Here is a 26,643-nt window from a genome sequence, read left to right on the forward strand (position 1 = left end):
TCCTAAACAGCTGTTTTCCTACATATTGTAATATATTGTCCTGAAGCTTGTCAATGATTATTTATAATAAAATAATCATTAACACCTGCCCAACCAATACATCAGAAATATTAGTTTATTCATAATTATTATTTATTATGTAACATGTTAGGTATGTGCGTGTATAATTTAATAAATTTAACACTTTATTAAAATTAAGTGGACAAATTACAAATCTCATGTGCCACTGAAATCTGAATAATCATATTTTAACTTATTAAACGTTTGTAAATATTCCATAAATCTTTATAATTATAACTTTACCTATTGTTTTTTGGGTTCAAAATAATAATAAAATCTTTGCGTCGATACTGTTAGGATTTCATTCGTTTTACCGTGTGCTGAAAAAAACAAAAACCGTTGTTCTTATTTGTTAAATACACGGTTTTACTGAAAATCCATAAAAAAATTGTACGTTTACTATTGTAACAGCTGTACAAAATTGTACAGATAAAATTATTTATTAATACAGCTTTATACTAGAACTTTATATACTTTATACACTGTACAAATAGAATTCCTAGTAAATGGTGTACCTATACAAGCATTTGTATAAATTGTAACTAAATAATAAATATTAATATCAATGTACTATCATACAGTTATTTTGTTTAATAATTAACCCAACCGCGAAATAATTAGCACTAAAATATGTCGAAATGTGGTCTGTGAATTTACACCACATAGCGGTATAAGTATAAGGCAGTCCCCTTCCCCTCTGTACTTAAATGTAATAATGTGCAGAAGAGAAATAGGTTTATACTACTGTTTTAAGTTCTTTACTCTAAAAAATATGAGATAAATTGCGTTGTACAACAGTAAAAAAATTATATTTACTATCGGATTTTCCTAGCATTAGGGACTGTTTACCGGTTTTAACAATTATTTATAATTAGTGATTTTTTTTTATTTGTACAAGAAGTAGGTACCGATAAATATACACATGATAATTAGCATATGAATAGTTAATCGGCATTAATATTTAAAATGTTCACAGTTCATACGTACTGAACACCTAAACTATTTTATATATATTTTATAACTAATAGAACATTAAACAAAAAACTCATAAATAATTAAAAGAGCCCGTATGTGTACAAGTATATATTTATAGTCTGTAAATAGTAGCAGTATTACATAGACTACGTTAGACATAATATTATTAATTTGCAAGTTAAGTCGTTAAGAAGTCGTTATGACATTACTGGACGATTATTTGTACGGCAAACCACTATAACCAATTAAAATGTTGTAGATGGCCATAGAGTTTTTAGGCACTTATTATACTCTATATGTTATTATATGTACAGATATACAGCATAATATCCACACTCGACAGTATGATAGTAAAAATTTAATATTTAACTACAAAAATATATAATAATATGCTGTACAGTATTGCTCACATGATTGCCAACGTTCGATAATGAATACGGCACTAAAAGAAGAAGATGTTGACAATATTATAATATTGTTTATTTCCATTTTGACGCTAATCTACAAGTAGGTGTTATAAAAGCTTTTACATGTTTGTCTACGCATCAAATAGTTCATAATTGTGGTAATTAGAGTGGCCGTATTTACTATATAAATATGATTATTTTTATAAAATAAAAAACAAATTTCTCAGCTCATGCAGCCCCCTATTTTACGTTCACCGTCAGTAAGCTAATGTATTGCTCTTATTAAAAGACCTTGATTAAATTTCAGATAAACTCCATGCTATTTTTATACATTTTTTTTTTTGCTTAAACAATGAAAAATCTTTACATGACTTTCAAAACTCAAGGCCTCTTACGGTTTCCCGCCAAACAAATTATACACTCGCGGTTATAAAAACAAATTTCGCTGAGAAAAATAAGTATTCTTTTAAAAAAAAAAAATAACAATAAGAATCAATTTATTATATAACTATACAAATTCGCTTAAAGAATAACCAAAGCGACTGAGTCTAATAATTTAACTTAAACTCACATAAAATTGTGAGATTAATCGCTATTTGGATCCAAGTTAGTGGTGTGCAACCAGAGATAGTAACTCTTGAACAAATGTTTTATACATATTATGACTAATTTCAATTAAAATGTTTTTTTAGATAAAAATGCCAATGAAGTAACATTTTATAAGACACTAAAGAAATTATTGTTATAGTTCTAAGAGCGTGTCTTATTAGAACCACCTTGGCGTGTAAAAGTGCTATGAAGTGTTTCAGAACTTTATCCGATATAGGTAGTTCATTTACCACTGAGCTTAAAAGTTGCAATAAATGTTAAACGAATAAAAAGTTAAAACAATGGGTTTTTTTTTTAATAGATGGCCCCAAAAGTTCATGGTAGCCACTCCTATTACAAATGTAGGTATTGCTCAGTCTGTTGATATTTCCATTACAAAACACATATCATGTATAAATTATAATATTTTAGACCTGCTGTGTCGTTGCAAGAGTTAACCAAGCATCAATTTTGGGACCGAAAGGATGTCTAAAAACTTCATATTGTTCATTAATGCGTTCGAATCTCGATTATGGTGTCCATATTATGGAATTCATCTCGGCCGAATCGCTTAAGTCGTTGGTATGAAGTGAAACCCATTCCTGTGATTGATGTCGTTAAAGTATGATTGTCTGGGTCTTCCTCTTGGTCGTTTCCCCATAATCTTCCCATCTTGCTTCAGTATAGAAACAAAAAGGTGGTGTTGGAATTTGCGAGTTCAATAGTTTCAATGGACCTGTAAAAATTGCCTGCTTCGAATTTCTACTAGCGTTGATTTTGACTTTAATTTACAGAGTAAAATTGTACACTTAAGTTTTTAGGGATTCATTTTAATGAAACTGAAAATTTAGACATTCCAAATATAAATGCAAATTTTTGTGTCGGTTCTTCGTGGAAATTGGAATGACCCAATAAAAATGTTGTTGTTTTGAAATTGTTTTTTGTTTTAAATTAACTACCTATGTGTCTGACTAAAAATGTCTGATAGCACTAGGCTCTAACTGTTAAGCCCTATAAAATAGTTATTCATTACACGGTAATGTGTTTTTGATTTTTGTTTTAACAGTGTCTAGACGTTCGATAAATATATAGGTATTCCAAACCGTTGAACAGCTTTCTTCAATTATTAGGCGCAAGTCTGTATAGATCAGAATCGTAACAGAAATTAGGCCAAAAAATTTAGAAAATGCCTTTCAAAACGTCGAATTAACCAAAACTTATTTTTAACCCTTTCCCAAAAAAAGGGTGGAAAATTTTTTTTTTGTTTCACTTTTTTAGGCATAGTTTTAGGGCAAAGGTTGTTTTTTATAAAACTTAAATTTCAATTACAGAAATTATTATAATTAAAAGTGCTAAAATAACTTTTAAATAAACGCTTCGAACCTGTGGATAGTAGGTTCAAACCAAGCACAGTAAGACAGTATTACACTTAAGCGTGAGTAATAATAGTGAGTAGTCTTTATTTACCTATTGAACAATAATAGAAATACATTTTTTACATAAATACCTCAACTATCATATTTATTTATTGTATTCATTTTGCATACAGATTGTAAATTATATTATATTTTAATAAAAAAAAAGAAAGAAATTAACCTTGAGATAAGAACATCAAAAACAAAAACTTAGACTATAATTACTTTATACCGACATAGTTATAGAATTCTATCTAGATAGGGTAGTTTAATCACTTGTTATATTTTTTTCAAAAGCGATTGATGTACCGCTAAAAAAAAAAAGTAAGTCAATTACTTAAACAAGGTAAGTCAACCGGACCGGAGATAACGCACAATCGTATGGAATGACATGTGGTGTGTACTGTTTAGACTTAAAATGTGACAGCCTTCAACGTTAATAATAATTGTGCTTAATACTTCCTGCTTATGACGTTATTCTTCGACACGGTTGTACGACAAGAATAACCTAACGGATATAGGTACATAGATATCATAGGTACATGTCAGTTAAACACAGTACATCAACATACATTTTTATGTATGTTATTTGGTCCGATACGTTTGAATTTTTTTTTTTTTAAGAAATAACATCATATAAATGATTGGAGTTGTACTGGTTAAGACAATAGTCATTCGTTGCCATGGATCCTGTGAACATCGATAGATCCTATGGTGTAGAATACATTCCTCAAAGAGGTAGCAGGTAAGCTTTATTTACTTTTAGACAATCACTGTCCATTTCAGAAAATAAAACGATTATCCAATCTCAAATCGATCCGCACATTAAATTATACTACTTTTAGTCATAAATTATAACACCTCATAATTGGAAGCGAGCGGTTCTTAAGGAGTTTTATATAGACAACAATAGCTAAGAAAAAAAAGTTTTTTCCGGTTAATCTGAATAGGGTTCAAGGTGTTAATTTTGGTTAACATACATTTTTTTCTACGTGTAGAAGCCGTTTGGGTTTATTTTAGACCTATAAAATTATCTGACAAAATTAAGCCTACTCAGATTTCAATTTTCTAAAGAGATTCGAGTTCTTTGACTACTTTACTGGATTTTCATTGGTTTCAATCGCCTTAATAAAACATTTTCACAATAATATGTCCGCTGTAAATCTATAAAGATAGACAAGGCCGTGTACACGTTACGACCATAATATTCTAAAATTATACTCCCAAATATAAAGCTATATTAAGATGCATAAACAATAAGATATTTATATATTTTTTTCCACGCATAATGAGTTTAAAAAGTTTAAACTAAACATAATTCACAGGCGTGTTCCGCCGGCAGGTAACAATGGAGATTGTTACTACCTACTTCTTAGGTTTTTGATAATATCATCTAATAAAAATAAAAATTTTTGAAAATAAGAAATAATAAAAACGATGAAAAGATTGATGAAAGGATTCTGCTAGTACCCAAAAGTGGTACCTTTACTAGTGAGTGTTTATTTTGTTTTTTAGCTATAATTTACAAATTTAGAACCTAACCTCAACTTTGGTGGTTTATAAGCAAAAATCCATCTTTAATCCGAGTGATGCTTAAACAAAAGTATTTTGTACGTACTTTGGTTAGGTCGTTAAAATAGAGATGGAGGAATTTTAACCGTTAAAAAAAAACTAAACTAAAAATTATGATGTTTTTGATGTTTTAACCCGACTTGCAATAAGTATCTGAAATAGATTCCCACTGAGGCAGCGTATACGTCATCATAATAGATGGAATTTTAGAATAGAATTTAGAATTAAAAAAAAAATGTAATACCTTTTGGTGAAAGCTAATAAAAGTGAAAAAAAAAACATTAATGTCAATCAAATTTTTTTATAATTTTGTACTTTACCAAACAAATTTCTAAACAAGAAAAAATATCGTTGAATCATTTTTTTTTCTATTGTTTTCGGTTTTTATGACGAACTTTTTAATATAAATTATAATTATAATTTATCCGGTAATTTTTGTTGAATAATTGAATAATTAACTATTGCGATGCGCATATTTTATACCGCACGTGGTTATAACGTTATATAATGTAATTTATCCATCAAATATCGACCATTAATGACTATTGCATAAACGCATATTGCATAATTTAAACAAACATTTTTTTTTTTTTTGCAGCCTAGGCCTTGAACCTTCTACGTTAATATCCATGCTGGCGTTCCTAGCTTTTCTCCTTCACGCTCTTATCATTTTGCTCATACCGACTTTGAAATCGTTTTTCGCCGGGCCCTTGTTCAACAACCATGGATACGGCGGCGGCGGTTCGTTCAACGGTGGTGGATACGGCAACGGACTGGCCGGCGGTGGATTCAACGGTGGCGGTTTTGGCGGCGGTCCCGGGTTCGGCACTGGCGGCTTTGGCGGAAGTTTCGGCTATGGAGCAATACCGTCCATCCTGGGCGGTGTCAACGGCATATTGGGCACGGGACTGTTGGGCACGACCGGTTTGCTGGGCACCGGATTGTCCGGACTGTTCGGACCCGGCGTGGCCGCGGGCAGCCTTTTGGGAGCAGGACTAGGCGGAACGGCCGGAGCGGGAACAGGAGCAGCCGGTTTAGGAACGCCCAAATTTCGTTTAAAGAGCCGCATGGATAACGAGGTAACAATGTCAAATAAAAATAATCAAAACTGTACCATTAACCCGTTTTAAATACTTGGTAAACCGAATATTGTTATAGTATTATCATCAATGATGTAATTAATATCAATTGTAGTTAAATGATTAATACCCGCTATTAGTAAGGTTATTTTGATATATAATGGTCAGATTAAATTTCGAGAGATTCGCTAATTAAATTAGGGAATCGAAATATGATTGATAAACGCTATATTGATATTAATAATAATTTATCCGTATAAATATACAAAAATATTATACAAAACGTTTAGACTGAAGAAAATTTAGAATGAGTTTATTCGCATTATTACACTTCCTGACTTCTGTTAACTTCAAAATGCTTTTGCTCGAATAGGTACTAATATGATTCCAAAACATTTTACCAGCAACCACTCATATGGTCCATACGGGTTGCATTTTATGAAAAAATAAATTACATTATCTACAGTTTAAAAGAGGGTTATTTGTGAACAATTTGTTATTCTTCCTTATATCATTTTTTTGAGGGGGGGGGAATCCCTTTTGGAACCAATAGCATGTGATTACTAAGTGATAAATTATATTACCTAGGTAAAAAAAAAAATTGTTTTTAAAAAAGTCTTATGTCTAATAATTTAAATGTTGAATATATATCTACTATATATTATGTATAAATGAGTAAAAATTATTATTTTTTTTTTTACAGGTAATAAAACCTGATACTGAGGACACGGCCGGGATAGGACGGGCCTTAATGGCAAATAATATAGCGACAAAATGTTATTTTTTATTTTGTTTTCCTAGACAACTAAAATACAATAACAACAATGACTTATTGTTTCGCCGAATAAGAAAAAAAAGTGACTATAATATGTTAAATTCGATTTAATTAGCCGATGCTTCCCATTTTGATGTCATCCATCAATACTTATTTATCACTATTCTAAATTTTACACCACTCACATTAATTGGTGCCATGATACATTAAACTTTTTTTTTTAACAACATATTTTATCACAATATATAACTAATGGCATAATTAATTTAATTATTCTACCTACGGGTTGAGAGATATATAACATACTGCTATTAGAAAAAAAAAATTCTTCAAGTATCTGATGTGTAATCGATTTTATTTTATTATTATGAAAAAGTAAAAACACAAGACTAGTTAACCGGTATGTGCATATTTCCCTGCACCCAATAAACTAGTGCCTATAGGTATAAAAATCCACCAAGTTTTAAATTAAATAAGTCCCCCGAGTTATGTACCAATATTTCTATGGTGACTAGTTTTAGAAATAGTTTTGATGGCGTTTTCTATAATAGATTGTAATTAGAAATAAATTATTCAAAATAGTTACTATAATTATTTGTAATATTGTAAAAACTAAGCAAAAAAATATCGAAGCTTAAATAAATTTATGGTATTTAAAAAATTAGTTTTACAAAATACCTACACTACACAATGTATTTTTAACAGCTGGATCAAGTATAATAAAAATAAAAAATATTTACCGGATCACGTCAAACGTGGATTACGATTTATTTTTATTTACAAAACAACAAACGGCATATTAATATTATGTAGAAATATTATGATGATTTACGAACGACTCACAAACAAGGTAATTCATATTATTATTATTATTGTACAGCCGCATGCCCGTGGGTAATACAGTAATACTCAACAGCTGCTGGTGGCATAACAGCAGGTATCCATCAGGTATTGTAGGCTACCCAGCTAAGGTCAAGGACCAAGGTATACTACAGGTGTACACATTATCATCCAACCAGTTTTCCGTCTTACAGATTGATACTTTATGTGTTCATCTTATCGTTAAAAATTAAAAAAAATTGTTTACAATTATTGTCAATTATTACAAAACATCACACCAATACACAATACACATTTTAATAGCTGTTGATGTGTAAAAAACTTCCATACTTACGGCCGTCGACCACCGGACCTGTGTTTTTCCGTTTGACTTGACCACCGCCGGAAGTGTATGTAAACACACATTACCCAGGCAAGTACCTACTATGAACATATTATACGACGGCCATTAAAGACTATATTATTATTATATTAGTTCCTGTAGTGTTTTCCAATACACACTGTAGAAAATATTGACATTACAGCAGTTTACATCATTTTATGCAGCCGATACCATAGTAATATTAGTAAGCATTTTCCGGGCTAAACGTGTATACCGCATACTTATAATTTTTTCTATTCACATTGGAAAATTATTGATTTTTTATTATTTAAAAATACACCATTGTACGATAAATAATTAAATTTCGCGATACGACTTGTTAACTTTTCGTTTTGATTAAACTAGCCATTACACAGTTTACAATATAATATAGGTTTGTCATCATTACAGTAATGTAGACTGTAGGCTGTAGACTTAATTGCACTGTTTAAAAGCGGATAGCAATTATTAAATTAAACTTAATTTCTTTAATTGTTGATTTTTTTAAACATTTTTAACTATTAAAAAAAAATGTTTACACTTTACATACTTTACTGGTAATAATATATATATGCAAATAAGCAGATTTGCGTTCAAAAACTTATGGTAGGAACCTCAGATTACGAGGCACAAAATTTTCGGAATAAAATATTTAATATCATAATAGTATGACCTTTCTAATTTTGTTATCATATAAAACTAAATTCTATAATTAAAATTATAGTTATAGTTTTGTCTATAGTAATTATTATTGAAAATATATATCTTAAATTTCAATGTCTGATATATATGTATATTTTTTTAATTAATTGATTTTTGTTGACTGTAGTTACACTAGTATTGTTTTTTTTATATAATCTATCTAAATAAACACACATTTATATTGTACAAATATGTTTTATTATAATTATCTTTTTAACATAAAAAGTTGTTATAGTAAATTACGACTCAAATAATATAGTAATTATTATAAAACCGACCCATTTTATTTCAATCATTAAAATTTAACATCAAATAGTGATCACTAACTAATTATATAAATTTGCAAGTATACTTATATTTATAATAAAAGTGAAAAACAATTATATAATAAAATAAAATGTATTAACTACAAATAAACAATATTAGTCTCATAAGTATAATAGTTTATTGAAATTTACTTGGTATTACTAATAACTAATAATAAAATGTTTTTGAATTGAAACTACTCATCAGAGAAAGAAAACATTTTATTTTAATAATTACGTTATTATTATCTAATAAAAATAAATTAATAAATAAAACGAGTCATTCAACTGATGATACCTAATACCCAAAATTATAAATAACAAAAATAAATTGAAATGTATGGGTAAAACACATATATACAATGTTTGACATAGAAATGTTCATACTAACATTTAAATATTGCAGTCAATAAATATATAAGAAATAGCAAATTACCACTAACATATAATGTAGTGTTAACATTATACATGTATATGTATATTTATCATACTTTTTGTTACCCAATAAAAAAAAAAAGGTAAATATCAGTATTTTTTTTTTTTTTATAGTAAATTTCAATTTCAATTTAACTTGATTAAATTATTTATATAAAAAGAGTACTTTTATAACAATTATAAATATCATTAAAAATTATAATATATACTCAAGTAATTAAAACTTGAACACAAAATAAGATTGCTTGATTGATTAAAAAAAAAAACAATTACTGGACAAATTTATTCTAACACATGCGAGTGACCTTACGAGCAATTATTTTTATCGTTATTGAAAAAAATACATTTTGAATAATAGGGAATAAATTAACTCTATAAACAAATATGAACCTCTAAGATAATGTTAGACAAGTAAACTTAACATCTTGAAGTATTAGTGTGATATTACAATATTTGTCGTGCCAGTAAAAACCTTATACAGAAAGTGAACATTATATAATATTCTTGTAACAAAAATCAGCCATGTCAGATTCCCTTTGTGGGTAGTTGTTTTAAAATAATTAAGCTAAAAAAAAAAAATTGTACAAAGAACCAAATTAAAAAAAAAAAATACCTGTATGAGCTACAAATAAAAATTTGTAAAAATAAAAATTAAGTAAAAAATTATTTCTAGTACAATTTCTATTAGGACCTCTATGATTTTAGTTTTTTGACTACCGATATTTTCAAAAATGTTTATAATAATAATATAATAAAATAACATAAATATTTTTTTTTTTTTTACCAAACCTTGCCAAGGCACAGTAAATGTAACTAAAGAGAAAAAAGTAAATTTAGTTATTTCAAGCGTTGAGGTTATCTACAGCGTCTTTTAAATAACGTTGTAAGCTGTTTTGGCACTCTTCACTAATCCATTGTTGTACTATGATGAGCGTTTCCGACTCTAGTGCTTTAGCCAGTTTATCTTTGGTTTCTTGTTTTTGAAGGGCTTTAGTCATTTGTATTGCCTAAAAAAAAAAAATAATAATTCATAATCGAATAATTTTACTTTTACAGACTGCTGACATTGAGAGAAATTAAAAGTGTCTCAACAAACGATGGGAATTATTTATATTATTTATACATTGACTGTTTTAATTAATGTATACGAAGCAATTGAATTTACTTCGGTGGTATCGAGTAAACTAAACAACGCAATATTCTTATATCCAGGACAGGTAAATTATTACAATTTTACAAAAGTTGATTAGGTAACGTAAATCTAAAACGTTTGAATATTACATGCTCAGGCTAAAAGCGAACGAGATTTGAACATATGTGAACAATATAGCGTGTGCAACATTGTACACCACAGATTTTGGTTTCCGCCTCAAATCGAACGTTTATGTAAATGTCCAAATCGTGAAGAATGTCCATGGAAATGGACCACAGACGATAATCATACGATGCCACTAGATAACCGCTCTCAACTCAAGGTTCTACGGGAAACCGATTTATTTATACACAAAAATGATATGACGTACTATAATAATTTATATGTATACAATTTTACTTAAAGTTTTGCGAGCCAGTAAATGAATTACCGGATTGCACAAAGAAAGTCGGCGAGTCGATTACAATTGAACGAAGTAAAGAAGATAACAATGTTCAAATTAAAGGGAAAGTACAATGCAATTGCCCCAAGCATACAACCTGGGAATTGATAAGACACGAACAAAACGATCACCATAACACCACTACTGACAAAAGTTTTGTTAAAGACTTATTTAAATGTATAAAGGTAAACAACTTTTATTATAAAAAAAAAATATATATATATATATCTAAAAGACTTTATTTTTATTTTCAGCTGAGCGATTGTAATATGGGCGATTTTTGCGGACATATAAGGACTGATTACATATCAACATATACTAAATGTACCTGTCCTTACGGTAGTTTATGTTTACATAAAGACAGAACCGAAGTACCAGCGTACGAAATGTTTTTCTACGGACAATCATTCAGAGCCGAGTGCATACCATTTCCGACAAATGCAAAATTAAACGAAGTCTGATTAAAAAAAATTAATATTAATAGGTTATTTTTTCAACACTATTATTTTATAAAAATAATTTTATGAATTTTTAAAGACTAACTAAATTAGAAAAAGTTGCCATACAACATTTTGTTATTTTTATAATAATATTAAAGTTCTTTTACACAACACAAATGACTTACTTGTGACGATTGTCTAGCCAACGCTTTGACCAACGGCACTAACTCATCGTGAAATCGATCAGGCCAAAGTGTCCTAGTAACTAAGCCATAATAGTGGGCTTGACCTGCAGTCAGTCTCTGACTGCCCATGATCATTTCGGCAACCAAAAGTCTACTCAAAATAGTTGTAGCTGCACCCTCTGCGATATGACCAAGTTGTGCATACGGCGCTTCAAAAGTTGCTTTATCGCTAGCAAATACTAAATCGAAATGGGCCAACATTGTTGCGCCAAGTCCAACAGCAGCACCATCCACCCCGGCGACAAGTAATTTAGGGAAATTACTTAAGCAAGTGATAAACTTCCTAAAAAGTAAATAATAATTTTCATGTTATTTATATAATATATTGTTGTCATATCACCAATATTGTATTTAAAATTAAAAATCCAAATTGTGTATGCTTTTAGAAATTTAAAACTTTGTACTTGTAGACGTTACCGAGAATATCAGTTTCCAAATAAAAAAAATGTATTTTTTCCTTATGATATTAGTAGTTCCGGTGCAAATACTTTTTTTTTATAAAATATAATAGAATAGATTGTCGTAGTGAACGTTCGCATTTTATAGAAAAACAGGTGTATACTTGTAAATCGGAATTTCTAATAAAAGAAATTAGTTGAAACAAATAGATTTTATCTAATGTTTGTACATTAGACATCTTGAAGTAGAAAACTTGTTATTATGAAATTAGTATGAAAAAATACACACAATATAAAATCAGTATTTATAAAACAACATTTTTTGTAAATTTTAAAGTTTTCAATCCTTCTTTTATTGGGGAGGGGTGGGAACTTGCGCTGTAGTCCATTGTAGACTTACTTGATGGTCGATGCAATTTCAATAGCTGTATTTTGACAACCTATCTGGTTATTGTTGATAAGTGGAGCTATATCAAGACCTTGGCAAAATATTCTACCAGCTGATGATATTAAAACTACATTGCAAGAGTCTTCTTTTTCTAAGATATGCAGCTCACTCATCAGTTCTTCCATTACCTAAAAAATGTTAATCTAATTTAAAACTATTTTTTTATAATAAGGCTTGAAAATTTGTTGTTTTTTTTTTAATAACTATAAATAGTTTTCTATTCTAAAATATGTTTACCTCCAATTTTTTTGGTGGGAAACCTGACATACAGAATACGTTTTAATTGGGTTGTGATTGTTTTAAAGCCAAAATACCTTCAATAAAAATTAAAGAGAACAACATTTCAAAGATAATGACATCCTTTTTTCAACCCTACGTATTTAGCCAAAAAATAAATACACTGAAAACTAACATGACATACTCTCTTCTAAAATATTATGATCGTACAACTTATTAGTAGGTATTTCCGCTCTAAAGCCGCCAAGAAAACTAAGGAAAACACATTCTCGTACGTATGTTTAAATAGTTACGAGAAATAGTTGAAAATGTTGCCAATCCAAATTGTAATTAAAACTTACAGAAATATTTAATGCATTTTTCATGACCGTCGACACTGGTGTCAATGTTATATGCACAACCCCATCGTAACGCCTTATGGTAATTTCACTGTATTTTGTATTTTCAACTTCTTGTTTAATACTTGCAGTTAGCGATTCTATTGAGACATAAAAATTGTTATTATTACAATACACAACTAAGTCAAATAAATTTTACAGTCTTACTTGATGATTTTACAGTTGTTGGTGTAGAGGGTTCTTTTTTCACCTTCAAATTCGAATTTTTAGTCTTGGCAAAGATTTTGTTTGGTCCATTGTGTACGTCAGGAAGTGTTATTAGAGAATGATCTGCTGTGAATGAATCCAAAGAATTTTTATTTTTCCTAGTATACACTCGCAATGTTTTAACTGGAGCTGGTGTTGAACTTATAGGATTGATTGGTATAGCATCAGGAACTGGAAGTAAAGGACTACCGCCAATACTGGACGCTTCACTACTAGATGAATGTTTTCTGATAATTTTAGATTCGTCAGCCGGAATAATTTTTCTGCCAGAGAAGTTAGTCAAACATTTGATAGACTGATCAGAACCTTGAGAATCGACTGAAATTTTCCTAGAACATTTTTCTACTGGCGAAACAGTGGGAGTTACGTCTGAACGCCTGCCCAGCCGACTATTAGACGTAGATGAACTGTTTGGAGAACTCATTTTCAGCATAGCATTTTTCACAAGTTTAGTTTTTAACATCAAGTCTTTTTTCTTACGTCTAGTAGACGGAAGGACATCTTTCGAATTATTATTTCCTTGGGTTCTTCTTTTCTCGAGAGAATATATCATATTTATTGCACCTTCATCTCCTAAGAGACGATTTATTTCTCTCATAGTTCTCGCTTTAGCCACGTTATTCGACAATGTCTTAGTATCTTCTTTTTCAACATTATCACTATTTTCAAGCTGAATCTCATCATTTTCTTCAGGCTCTGCTTTGACAGATTGACGTTTATCAGTATACGATTTTATATATTGATCAATAGCAATTTTAACTTCAGGTACATCATCGGTAGGTTTTTTACGTTTTTGTGCAGAGCCCACATCGTTTTTAACCAGAACTTTTTTATCAGTTTCTGTTTTTCTTTTAATAAAATGCGAGTCGAAACGTTTTGGTCTTGAAACTTCTTCAAGTTGTTTTAAAGCAATCTGTTTTTCAATTTCTGGATCCAATTTAGGTTTAGATCGTTTAGCTCTAGCATTATTCCTTACAATTTTCCTTTTAACAGGACATTTTACAATGGGTTTAGATTCTGGCACTTTGTTACCATTTGTGTCAGCCGTTTCTATGGTTTCAAAATCTTCAAGTATAGCAATCAGTTCTTCGTTTGATGAAATCTTTCCATCATTTTTGTCTTCAGTTACATTCGACTCTTCAGACTGTTCCAGGCGTTTTAATGTATTAGTGATCAAGTCAATATGCTGTGAGTTATTTATCTGAGTAGCCGCCTTAGGTGTATCTTCCGATACTTCAATAATTTGAACTCCACTCAAGTCATTTTCTCCAATTTTGGTTACTTCTGCGGGCTTATCTAATTTTTTTTTGGTTTGTTCTTTTTTAATGTTGTTGACGTTTTTTAAATCATTATTAGACTTCTTATTTGTTTCTTTGGACTTTTCGTCTGGGGTTTTTAGAGGAGAAATTTTATTAGCTAATCTATGAGTCAATTTCATAGAAAAAAGTTTATCGGGTTTGTCGACTCTAGTCATTGGATATTTTTGTTGAAACCTTTCAAACAGTTCTTTAGCGATTTCGTCTTGTGTTACTATTTGACTTGTCATATGAATATAAGGCACTTTAACACCGAATCTCGGTTTCAACATACGCTTACCTGAGCGTGGAAGTTTTTCTTCAGTCAATGAAGAAACATCTCGTCCTGCAATATGGGGAGGTATAGTTATGGAAACTTTTTCTTTTCTCACAGGTTTTGGTTCGTCGTCCTTTTTAGCCGTTTCTTCATCATCCTTGTTGTTTGATTCATCAAGTTTGTCAGTCTTAGTCTTCAGCTGTGTAGTTTTGTTTAAAATGTTTTCAGGTCCATTAGCCGAGTCTTCAACATTATTTGCCAACTCCATCTTTTCATCTAATTCGCCGTTTTCAATTACAACCGAATCATTAATCGTTTCTACATTTAACACTTCAGATACATTGTTTTCTTGAACAGTAACAGTGCCAGATTGTTCGCCATTATGAACATCGCCAGGGAGTTCTTCGCCGACCACAACAGCAGTTTCGGTATTATCAGAAGACCCAGTATCAACTGCCTGGCCATTAACTGACATATCGCTACTTATTTCAACAATTTCCATTTGGTTGGTGCTCATATCATCATTATTTTCTGCATCAATACTATCCGTAGAAACTTCTTCAGCTTCCTGTGGGTCATCCAAATTGTTTACCTTATCAAGGTCTAAAAGTACAACTTCTTCGCCGTCAGAGTGACACTGGAAATCTTTGACTTCGACCACTTCCATGGCATTTATATTTTAACTGGGCCGGTCGAAAATACGCGGATTTATCTGAAGAAAAAGAACAAATAAACCTAATGTCAATGCTCGACAATACGATATTGTCACAACCCAAGACCCCCAGCAGCAATATTCTATTACTGCACCCTGCGCGTTTAACAGATAAGAAGAACTTGACAACACTCACCGTTTCCAGAAACCGGTTAATTTGAACAATAATGCACCGACAAGAATTGAATTTCGAACAGAATTATCGCCTAACTAATTTGCCATCGTTATTTACCACCATCAACAGCGGAAACGTCGCGGTATAACATGTAAAAAGGATTGAGCTATCAATTTTTGTAAATTCATAATCATCACAAGACCAATTGTAAAAACGCCATTTTATAACTACGGCGACTACACTATAGTAGATGATCAGTGATCACACATAAACATTAAACGCACACACGCACGTACGAACCACTATAACATATTTTCACAGTCTACAGTCTACGCACGATAGCTGTTCATAGAGATAAATAGTAAAAACTAAAATTTAACATAGAGCGCCGTGGCACACATGTTGCACACGTCAATCGTTAGGTTGGTAGCCCTTGCTGCATTACACATTGGTCACTGTAGATAACGCGGCAATCGGGCAATATTATTGTAACACCTATAAAAAAATATATATGGTTCTGAGTTCACTGAAAAATCTACCGAACTTTCCGTAGAAAAGAAAATAACTTTTACCGAATATTGAATTGTGATTTTTTAAATAAAACCAGGTATTTTTTTGTTATGTATACACGGTGAAAAAAATGGTAATAATGTCGAATTATTTTGTATTTTTTTTTTTTTAAGGAGAATGAGAGTGTCTTTATTCGAATTAATTCTGTAGAAGATTTCCCGCGTAATAAAAAATAACCATTATATATTTGATCGTTTTCAAGTTACAAATTTTGAGTGAATCTTCCTCAATGTTAGTGCATTTGCATGGATGAACTTGGAAGAGACTGAGATGTACGATTTCTTTTTTTAATTTAGAATTAACTCTCGAGTTATTCGATACACGTCATGAATTATCCACATATTTGGAAACATAAAGTCAACGGGTATATTCATACCTGCTAATTTATCAAAATCGAAAAACCTTTGATAATCTGTTAAGAAGGCGTCGTCCCGGTGATTTTCAGTGGTAAAAACATGTTTAAGCAGACTGAAACTAACTCGCTTAATTTTAGTTTTAGAGTAAAAGCATCCATTATAAAATTATAAGAGAATAATATTCCAGAGGGCTAGGCGGTGCATTTTTAAAAAAAAATTATTTTTTTTGAAAAGTTAGTCATTTAAAAATGTTAAAATAGTTGTTACTTCTAGACTATGTATTGAGCGTTATACTTGGAATAATGAAAAAAGCGCACCGTCTTGCCCTCCAAAATTGTGTTCTCTTTTAATTTTATAATGGGTGCTTTTACTCTAAAACCAAAATTAAGCGAGTTATTTTCAGTCTGTTTAAACATGTAGAGATGAAAAAACATTTTTAAATCGCTTTCAAGGATGCTGTGATAGTCCGAAAAATAAATTAACTACCAAAATAGAGTCCTAGTTGTTGAACCAATAGTTACACATCACAGTTTAGCATTTAAATTAAGATTTTGTGAAAAATTGCCTATACTTTACTCCTTAAAAATAGGCGTTGCAACGCCCTCTTAAGAGGACGTTATACAGCTAATTTCCTGGTTTAAGATCTAGGAACAGAATATGTTTTACTCGTTTCGTACCTAATGGATTTATAGTGAAAATAGCTATTGAACGGGGGATACTTTTTGCCTTTTGGAGGGAATTTCATAATAATTTGTTTTAAATAGATATCGCCTAAAAAAGTTAATGTTTATCATTCTTTTTTAAAAAGTAAAAATGCCTTTTTTCATCTACACATTAAATGATGAATTTATTGAAAATTTCAAATGGAATTTCCTACAAAATGTCAAGATCTTTCGATTTCATAATAGGTGCTCTAAAACTAACATAGACCGTTTCAAACGCAATCTACGTGTATCTATCGTTATGTTTTGGTTTAAAAATAATGTAAAACGTCATTGATAGCCATTAATATGAAAAAAAATTAACTACTTATGAAGATTGTAATACTAATAAATGAAAGGTATAGAGAAAAAACCAGAACAGTTAGTTTTTATTAATCTAAGAATAACAATTTTTAATTAATACTAAAAATGTTTTAACAATTACTTATAAACTTTTAAAAAAATATTAAAGTTTCGTTTTTAATCATGTTTAAGATAAGAAACACAATCGTTTCGCATTAAACGATTTTTTTAACAACAAAACGGCCATTTTTAAAAAAATGATTTGCCTGTTTTTTTCCTGTACCCTTCAAAATATGTATATTGTGTACAATGCCGAATGCACTGAACTCAATAAAATATTATAATATTATTTATCGAGTTCAGTGGTACAATAGTTATTTATCTTCAACTATTAGAAATAAATTGCCTATGCTGAACTCCTTAATAAATGAGTAACATAACATCTCTAGTATAGACCTTTAAAGATAGGTCTTTATAGATCTATGATTAAAATGTCATACAAAATGCAGAATTCTACGTATTATTACCTAAATACCGTACAACTATAATTTATTAATAAATATTATTATTATTTTTTTTTTTAACAATATTATGTTTAAATAATTATTGTTATACTACTGTTCTTAAATTTGTAAAATTTAAATCATTTGCAATTGCTTGTTGGTACGATGTGACTGCACTGTAATGTGTAAGAATACAATAAATAATAATTCCTCTGGTGATTAGTATTAGAACTATAATATTTTATATTTTATATATATATAAGTAACCATTGAAGGCTGATAAGGTCGTATGATTACCGTGTGTTTTGTGAACCATGTTACGCCAAGTCGCAACACTCAAATGATCAAAGTGTTCTGAATTCACAGTGTTATGGTTGAAAGAAAAAGATTTCATGTTTCCTTCCAAAAGTTTTTATAATTTATACATTGTAATGTTGTTATGGAGTGGTTGTTCATATTAGCGTCAATAGCTACATCGTTTATTATTGTAATATTCTTCATTTTTATTGGTGAGTATTATTCTAACTAAGAAACAAGTCTGAAATCACACAACGTCCTTAGTAAAATTAATGTGCTCTACTTTGCTCGACTGTGTCTTATTTTCTGATTTTCGCAGAAGGGAAATACTTAATAATTTACCCATGGTGCTTGAACGCCAATCTTGTACGACTAATTAATATTAATTATATTCTTATTCTCAAATGATCTATTTTTTGTTCTGTGTACTGTGCTAACAATGAACAAGCGATTTGAATAGACACAGTAGTTAAAACTGAACACCTTTTATGGATATGAACTTTGAAGTAATAACTTGATACTAAACCTCCTCCCGTTAATCTTTAATATAATATTTTAATGTTAAAACACGAACAAAAAAATTTGTGATTATTCACAATGGTTGTTTTTACCTATGTACCTTAAAAGCTTATACTCGCATTAATTTTTAGGTTGGTGCTTAGTTTGGAAACTTTATTTGTCAAAATTCAAATTGGTACGTGAAATATTTTCTCAACAAGCACCCGAGGTTGAAAACTCAAGCAAGACTTGTAAGGAAAGTTGAGTTACTGCCAGAAAAAATGAATATCCGTTGTGCTAAACCCGAGGACCTAATGAACATGCAGCATTGCAATTTGCTGTGTCTTCCAGAAAATTACCAGATGAAGTATTATTTTTATCATGGACTATCGTGGCCGCAGCTAAGTTACGTTGGGGAAGATGAAAAAGGGAATATTGTAGGATATGTGTTGGCCAAAATGGAGGAGGATTGTGAAGATAATCCTCATGGTCACATTACTTCCCTAGCGGTAAAACGGTCTCATAGGAGGTTAGGACTTGCTCAAAAACTAATGGATCAAGCGGCAAGAGCTATGGTTGAGTGTTTTCAAGCCAAATACGTGTCATTGCATGTGCGTAAAAGTAACAGGGCTGCATTAAATTTGTACACCAATACATTGAAGTTTACCATATCTGAAATTGAACCTAAGTATTATGCTGACGGAGAAGATGCGTATGCTATGAAAAAAGATTTATCTCATTTGACACTTTTATGTGCCGATGATGATATTCCAAGCAGTGATACTCTTTCTAATGCTGTGAAAAAAATTGAAATTGATTCTAAATAATATTACTTAATAAATTCTATAATACCATATATTTTGAAAGTTTGTTTTTATTCGCCTAAAATAAATCTTAATTAAAGATATTATATGCTAATTGCTTAAAACTATGTTTCAATTGTTTAATTTATTACTCGTGGCCTAAGCAAACTGTGTGTGGGTCGTCTGAATTTCTCGTGTGTCCAATTAGCCCTGACATCGACATGCCTTTGTGTTATCTGAGCTATTTACCACAATGGGTAGTATTCATGTGTAATTTATAATCGTCACAACGTTGCTATCACCCCGTTTCCGTGCTCCATTTTTACTAAATCCATTAATTATTGCTACGTAATAGGTTTAAAATCAACGAATTCCAAAATTGTATCTTTTTTTAGAACACTTTATTGTAATAAATGACAATAACTATCTAATGTATATCAAAAAATAAAATACTAAATGGACTTGAATGTACATTCAAACTAAAAATTTTACTTTTACAATCTAAATTCAATATATTTGAAAAATAACACTAAAACATTAAATATATATAATATTTCACAACATGTTATGTACTTAAAATGTATTATAAACAGAACTATAAACTATTGTATTATCAAAATTAGTACAAATATTATGTAAAAAAAACAAATACTACCTTCGAGTTAAACTCCCTTATAATAGATTTCAATTATAAAATTTTTGTAAAAAAAGTTAAGCTATTTTTTATTTCTAAAAAATTGTTAAACAAACCGTTGAGAGCCGAAGTGGTGGAAGTCACGAAAGTTTAAAGTCAAGAAATAAAAATTTAGAAGTATGAATGCTGTACATGTATTTAAAAATAATGTAATAGTTCATTTGCCAATTTCACAGGCAATAGACTGATGGTAGAATTATCATCCGGTGGTGATATTTCAGATTGTAAGAAAACGTGTCTTACACTACTTTTACTCTCGACGGCTTATATATATTATAATTGTTGACACATACAACATATTATTAACCACAAATACTTAAATAAATGTTTACAATTTAGTAAATTTAGTATAAATAAGAGTTGTTTAAAAACATAGGAACACTTAAATCACAGAATCAAACAAAAATACAATAAAAAGTGAGAAATATTTAAAAAAGACTATATTTTTCAAAAAATAAAAAGTAACACACAAAATACTAAATAAAAATTGGGCAAAATAAAATACAAATGCAAATGGTTTTGTATAAAAAAAATGCATTTTTTTTGTCATGCAATGGAAACTATAAGTTTAAAGAAATACAAATAGAAAATATTAGAGTCCTAACTTTAAAACATTAAAAAAAACTTTTTAACCAATCGAATGTGAAACACATTTTAAATTATTTTTATCGATGTAATACGTCAATAAAACATTTAAAAATCATATTAAATATTAGGTATATATTATAAAAACTAACTATTATGCATACATACCAATTTATATTGGTTTAAAACATGTATACTATTTAAACTCTATTATTGAAAGTAGGAAAAATCTTTAATTCTAATGTGGTTAACGAATCATTTATAGGTTTCGTGTACGAGGCAATTTAAGGCAATTTACGAGGTAATTTAAAAAATTTTGATACCATCATTATAACGTAATTTTTTATCGATAATTATATCAAACGTTATTTTTAGAATAAATCAAATTTCATGATTACAATATCTTAATGAGTTTTAACCAATTATAAATTGTTAAGGCTATACTACTTATACTTATATTATCCTTTTTCGTAAACATAAAGATTAGTTTTTATAAGTATTTATAATATTGTTATTTAGTTTAAGAAAAGAATCTATTATTATTTTAATGAGGAGCATTAACATAGACATTTTTTTTTATTGCATATTTAATTTATAACACTAGTGGCTAGTATTGTTTTTATTTTAACACAATAAATTATTTTAAGTACACAATTAGTTCCAATATTATTCTATTAGAAAAAAAATGTCGTTATATTATCACATTATTTACTACGTTCCATGCTCAATAAGAGAAATTATTAGTAATTTTAGTATTACTATATCGATATACTTAATACCATTATTGACTAGTTAAATACTGGTGATTACACATTAGAGATGTATTGGAAAAAGTAGTTTATGTATTGGCCGTTTTCAAAACAGATATTTTCAAATCGTTTGCAATATGGGAGATTTCTATAATGGAGTCTACCATTTCTTGCACAGCACCTACACTGGGAAACAACTGAGCGGCTCTTTTTGACTTTTCCACCGTCGATGAAATACATTCTGCTAATGCATTTGAACATTGTATCACATGATTTTTCACACTAGACTCTTGAACACGTTGGCATATCGTATCTCCAATTAGGACCAACTGATGCGCAATCAATATCACATATTTCACTTGTACAACGAATATCGATGGCGGTCGATTGTGCTCGACAGTTTGTAGAAACAAATGTACACAGTGAGCCAAAATATTTGTCTGGTTTATTATTTGTAGAGTGTAAAATTCATAAATCTAAACAAATAAAACATTATTCATTATTAAAAATAAAGAATATATATATATATATATATATATATATATATATATATAATATTATAATTAAATATATCTATATTAAATGTAACTCACTTCTTTGTCTTCGTCAGTAAAATTTATAGACATCTTGTTGTTGCTGTCGATTTCATATTTTTTCGATTCTACCTCACTGCTAACATACTCGTAACCGTCTTCTTTTTCTTGGGGATATAATCTTTTTTTGAACAACAGTGTAGAGTTTCCCTGCACATAATGTTTGTTAGTATAAAACTTTTCCCGGTTAATGCAACCGTTAATTTTAAAAATTATTTACTCTGATAAATGATGTTATTTGGCGTATGTCGTCAGTCAGAAGTTTAGCACATGAAACAACTTTGTCTAAAGCGTCTTCTGAATATTCACATTCGACATTCGAATCTCGACTCAAAACACTAGGAGACCAACCCAAATAGTCCAAAGAGTTTATAGAATAATTTATCATTTTAAAAATTTGTATTAAATTTAATACTAAAGGTTGAAGTTTCACTGAAATTCCTAGATAAAAATAAATACATACTATTAGTAACTGATTTTGGCGATGTTAGAAATAGAGCTAACAATGTGAATGTAATATAATTTTACATACCTTTGTCGGGCGCTTTCAATGAATTTCCTAAACAACCTTCGGAAAACTCGATAATTTTTTGTAAACCATCTTTTAGATTATTGGAAATTAGTTTTATATCAGATATGTTTGCTTCCAAGTTTTTTTGGTTTCTCCATTTTGGACTGGCGAATCCTAAAAGCCGAGTAGTGGTAGAACATATATCTACTGTTAATTTATCTAAACAATCCAATGCAGAGTTCAAACTAAGGAGTAACTCTTTCGGTTGCACGTGGTTGGAAGGAACGTCATAATCCTATTAAATGTATTGATCAATTAATCATAGTATTAAATATTATATAATAGAGATAATAATACCCATACTTCACTATTTAATGATACGTTTTGAAACTCGGTAATTAATGAAGCTGTCGTTCGCGTTTTTGGTACATCATAATCATGAGCAATACTGGACCGATTGGATTCACCTCCGCTTGGACTACTACAAGCACCGCCTGTTGATAAGGAACTGACTGAACTGCTAGGGGTTAATTGGATATTAATGGGTTTTGGTACATCATAACTTTCTTTCGATGCTAATGTATGTTGGCTCGGAAGCGCATCGTAACTGTCACTACAGCAACCACTGCTGCTACCAATACTACTAGGTCGGTCCATACAATCACTCACGATACGATCTATATTGGTAAACAATAAAAATTTAAAATAATATTCATTTGTACGTACGAAAATTTGCTTACTATGATTTGTTGGTGGTATATTATAACCATTAGAGTCGACTGATTTTTGAGGACTGTCATACATAAGATCTCCTAATTTTTGCTGTGACACTATCTAATAAAATCAAATAAATATATTTATATAATGTGTACATGAAACCAAATTAGATCAATAAATAGACTCAATCTGTTGAAAGTACTGAGGTTACAAGAGCATTGCTACCGAAATAAGCATATTATATGCCAGTGTATTCATTTTTTGAGATGAAGGGGCTTTTAGTATTTGAAGACTACAAGGCAAAAACGATGAAACCCTCATTTTTTTCAAAATGAGAAAAACCATTTTCAAAGTTCCATTATCAGTATTGCGTTCCAAAAACTTTACAGCTCGATTGTGGAGAGGAAACCATCGTTTCCGAATGAAACAACAATGCCTTGCGGAGGTATTGCCAATCTTAACTCATTTTCGACCACCGTGTGAATTTAATCGTTTTTGCCTTGTTGTCTTCATTTTATGGTTGTACTACTTATTTACTACAAATAACTGCGAGTGTTGCTCGTGTTTTTCCAAAAAAAAACTATTAAAAGTACCAAATAAATGGATTACTTTATTTAAATTTGAATGCCAGCTTGGTTGTTTGTTATCCGAGTTAAGTTGAGTTTGTTCTCGACCACAGTTTGGTAAGACTTGTTGTTCAATTTCATATAATCCAGGTATTAGTCTTAATCGATTTCCCGGGCAAATTCCCTAAAAAACATCATCTTTAATCAGCGAATGTAGAAACCACGGAGAACATTAATAACAGTTATTTTTTCAAATAATTTGCATAGAAAACAACAAGATTTCAAAACATATAAAAAATAGTTTAATACAGATTAAACATTTAAAAAAATGTAATAGATACCTGGCGACCACGTAAAGAACATAACCACCAGCCTTCAAGACCAGCAGTATTCTGTTCTAATACTGTTAATATATCGTCTTTCTTAAATGCCAGTTCATCAGGTGTTTCAGCAATATTATCATACATAGCTCGAGCAATGCAATTCTAAAAACAAAAAAATATATACTCCTTTTTATAACATGACTGTAATAAAATTTTTTTTTTAAATAGGTACGCTTTTGACAAAAAATTAGCTATGATTAATTATTGTTTAACATAAATCAATTGAAATACCTAATCATTTCTAATCGAGACCTAAATTATTGTTACTAAAAAAAAATTGTTTTTTTTTGTATTGTTGATATTTTGAAAAACATACTTAAATATCAATATAGTTTGACATAAAAAATTAAGTGTGTTAAATTAGGTATATTTTTTATTAAGACATAGGAAAAATAAACAAAAAAAAAATAAGTTAAGGAAAAACATTTATTGAAATACTATGCGACAAAAGGAAAACAAATTATGCACAATAATAACCAAAATATATTTTTTGAAAATTTGATAAATAATACGTTTGTTTGAAACAAATGATGGATGTGCAATGTAATTTATTAAACAAAATTTTACTTTTTTGTTGGGACTGCAGTCTTTTCTGTAGTTGTTTTTCAACCATTGTCAATATATTATATTAACTTAAATAATTTTGTCCATTATTGAGTATCACATATTAAATAATTTCAAATACCACAAACGATTTTCTATGAAGTCAGTGCTTAACACTACTATATAAAATGAATTAGATAAAAATCGCTTATTCTCTTCGAAAAACATTAAAATATGAATACGATTTTGGTTATTTCCTAGCAATACATGCCTAAATAACCGTCATGCAATCAATGACTCACAATCCACATTCAATGTTTTGAGTATTGATAATGGATGTTTTTAGTTTATAATTCAAGAATAACTGGTTGAAAAAAATGCAAAAATTTTAGATTCACGGCTGGGGATTGAACTGTGGACCAGTCGCGCTAAACACACCAGACGTCATTTTGTAACGAAAAAACGTATTGTAAATTTCAGTTGTGTCCAGCCCAAAAAAATATCCACGTTAAAAAAAATGATATAATAATATGGTATAATACGGTCTATTATTATTTGGTCGTAGATTTTAAAATATTATATAATTCAAATTTATGAGCTGTAATTATTTTTAACTTATTTTTTTCCATTATAATTTTTCATTTATTTCAGGAACAAGATTTTTAAAATATTTTTTTAGATTATTAGTTACAGGTTTTTATCAAAACTAGTAGATAAACAGTATCAAGAACTTATTGTTGAAAAAATATGTTAAATATTGATTTTTGTAAAACTATAAATATACAAATAACTGGAGAAAGCGCATTAGTTGTAAGAAACTGTTTATGCCTACTTACGTGCTATGCCATACGATAGTATATATAAATATTAAAATTGGGACAGATTGTTATGTACACAATACAGAATCATTGAGATTACGATTACACAACTAACGTAAATTAAATGAATGTAAAAACTTACCGTACAACCATTGTTTAGAGAACCGTTCGAGTGAAATTGTATCATTTTGAATAAAAAAAAAAAAAAAATGTTCACAGACCACAATGATTACTGTAGTTCAACTGTGACAACTGTTTCTCTAAACGTCGCGATTGCTGCTCTATTGCTCATTTTGTTAATTATTATTTATCCAAGCGTTTCATTAATTGTTTATATTTACATTAAATTTACTGGATTTCCGTTGAAATCGAATCGAGTCAAAGGAAATAACATCTTTTTTTTCGTCTTTTCATGACTCATACCAAAAACATGAGTCATTCGTGGGTATTATACAAGTAGAGCAGACGAGCCGAGCGACCCTGCAGTCAGCGGCAATCGAGTACCAGGTTCTGCCCGTCCGCGCAAATCGCAATGGAATAATAACAAGTGATAAGTTGATAACTTGTTATCA

The 26,643-nt window shown here is 29.7% G+C and overlaps 5 protein-coding genes and 1 long non-coding RNA gene across 7 annotated transcripts; 4 read left to right on the plus strand and 2 right to left on the minus strand.

The window, feature by feature from the left end:
• The first annotated feature begins 1,198 nt into the window (after window positions 1-1,198).
• LOC126834475 (uncharacterized) lies at window positions 1,199-2,982 on the plus strand. Its single transcript, XR_007685074.1, has 3 exons — window positions 1,199-1,542; window positions 2,135-2,392; window positions 2,463-2,982. It is a non-coding gene; the product is annotated as an uncharacterized LOC126834475 (long non-coding RNA).
• Window positions 2,983-3,285: 303 nt separating this feature from the next.
• Window positions 3,286-8,910, plus strand: LOC126834946 (acanthoscurrin-1-like). Its single transcript, XM_050567200.1, has 6 exons — window positions 3,286-3,465; window positions 4,070-4,190; window positions 5,616-6,096; window positions 6,800-6,953; window positions 7,577-7,626; window positions 8,902-8,910. The coding sequence occupies exons 2-6, from the start codon at window positions 4,129-4,131 to the stop codon at window positions 8,908-8,910; spliced, it is 756 nt and encodes a 251-aa protein (XP_050423157.1). The 5' UTR covers window positions 3,286-3,465; window positions 4,070-4,128.
• LOC126834290 (kappa-scoloptoxin(11)-Ss1a-like) lies at window positions 7,870-12,255 on the plus strand. The gene is made up of 5 exons (XM_050566096.1): window positions 7,870-8,123; window positions 10,571-10,731; window positions 10,804-10,989; window positions 11,073-11,294; window positions 11,364-12,255. Exons 2-5 carry the CDS (start codon window positions 10,612-10,614, stop codon window positions 11,568-11,570), a joined length of 735 nt encoding a protein of 244 aa, XP_050422053.1. The 5' UTR covers window positions 7,870-8,123; window positions 10,571-10,611; the 3' UTR covers window positions 11,571-12,255.
• LOC126834289 (chromodomain Y-like protein) lies at window positions 9,639-16,223 on the minus strand. Its single transcript, XM_050566095.1, has 6 exons — window positions 15,903-16,223; window positions 13,423-15,766; window positions 13,219-13,355; window positions 12,593-12,768; window positions 11,735-12,077; window positions 9,639-10,521 (listed from the first exon to the last, which is right to left on the minus strand). Exons 2-6 carry the CDS (start codon window positions 15,719-15,721, stop codon window positions 10,357-10,359), a joined length of 3,120 nt encoding a protein of 1,039 aa, XP_050422052.1. The 5' UTR covers window positions 15,722-15,766; window positions 15,903-16,223; the 3' UTR covers window positions 9,639-10,356.
• Window positions 16,224-18,602: 2,379 nt separating this feature from the next.
• Window positions 18,603-19,967, plus strand: LOC126834141 (N-alpha-acetyltransferase 11). Its single transcript, XM_050565855.1, has 2 exons — window positions 18,603-18,823; window positions 19,262-19,967. Exon 2 carries the CDS (start codon window positions 19,391-19,393, stop codon window positions 19,934-19,936), a length of 546 nt encoding a protein of 181 aa, XP_050421812.1. The 5' UTR covers window positions 18,603-18,823; window positions 19,262-19,390; the 3' UTR covers window positions 19,937-19,967.
• Window positions 19,968-20,428: 461 nt separating this feature from the next.
• On the minus strand, window positions 20,429-26,583 carry LOC126834140 (enhancer of filamentation 1). 2 transcript variants are annotated; one of them, XM_050565854.1, is made up of 9 exons: window positions 26,214-26,582; window positions 24,669-24,812; window positions 24,371-24,511; window positions 23,785-23,878; window positions 23,408-23,721; window positions 23,066-23,339; window positions 22,754-22,974; window positions 22,534-22,683; window positions 20,437-22,416 (listed from the first exon to the last, which is right to left on the minus strand). In XM_050565854.1, exons 1-9 carry the CDS (start codon window positions 26,256-26,258, stop codon window positions 22,030-22,032), a joined length of 1,770 nt encoding a protein of 589 aa, XP_050421811.1. In that variant the 5' UTR covers window positions 26,259-26,582; the 3' UTR covers window positions 20,437-22,029. The 2 variants fall into 2 exon arrangements, with proteins under 2 accessions (XP_050421810.1, XP_050421811.1); XM_050565853.1 differs by having other exon boundaries at window positions 20,429-22,416; window positions 23,408-23,878; window positions 26,214-26,583.
• Between the last annotated feature and the right edge of the window lie 60 nt (window positions 26,584-26,643).

The sequence above is a fragment of the Adelges cooleyi genome, unplaced genomic scaffold (assembly GCF_023614345.1).
Source record: "Adelges cooleyi isolate 19-005CV unplaced genomic scaffold, UGA_ACOO_1.1 ACOO_flye_CR_arks_rails_tigmint_CR_PRNA_21, whole genome shotgun sequence".
Lineage (NCBI taxonomy): Eukaryota > Metazoa > Arthropoda > Insecta > Hemiptera > Adelgidae > Adelges > Adelges cooleyi.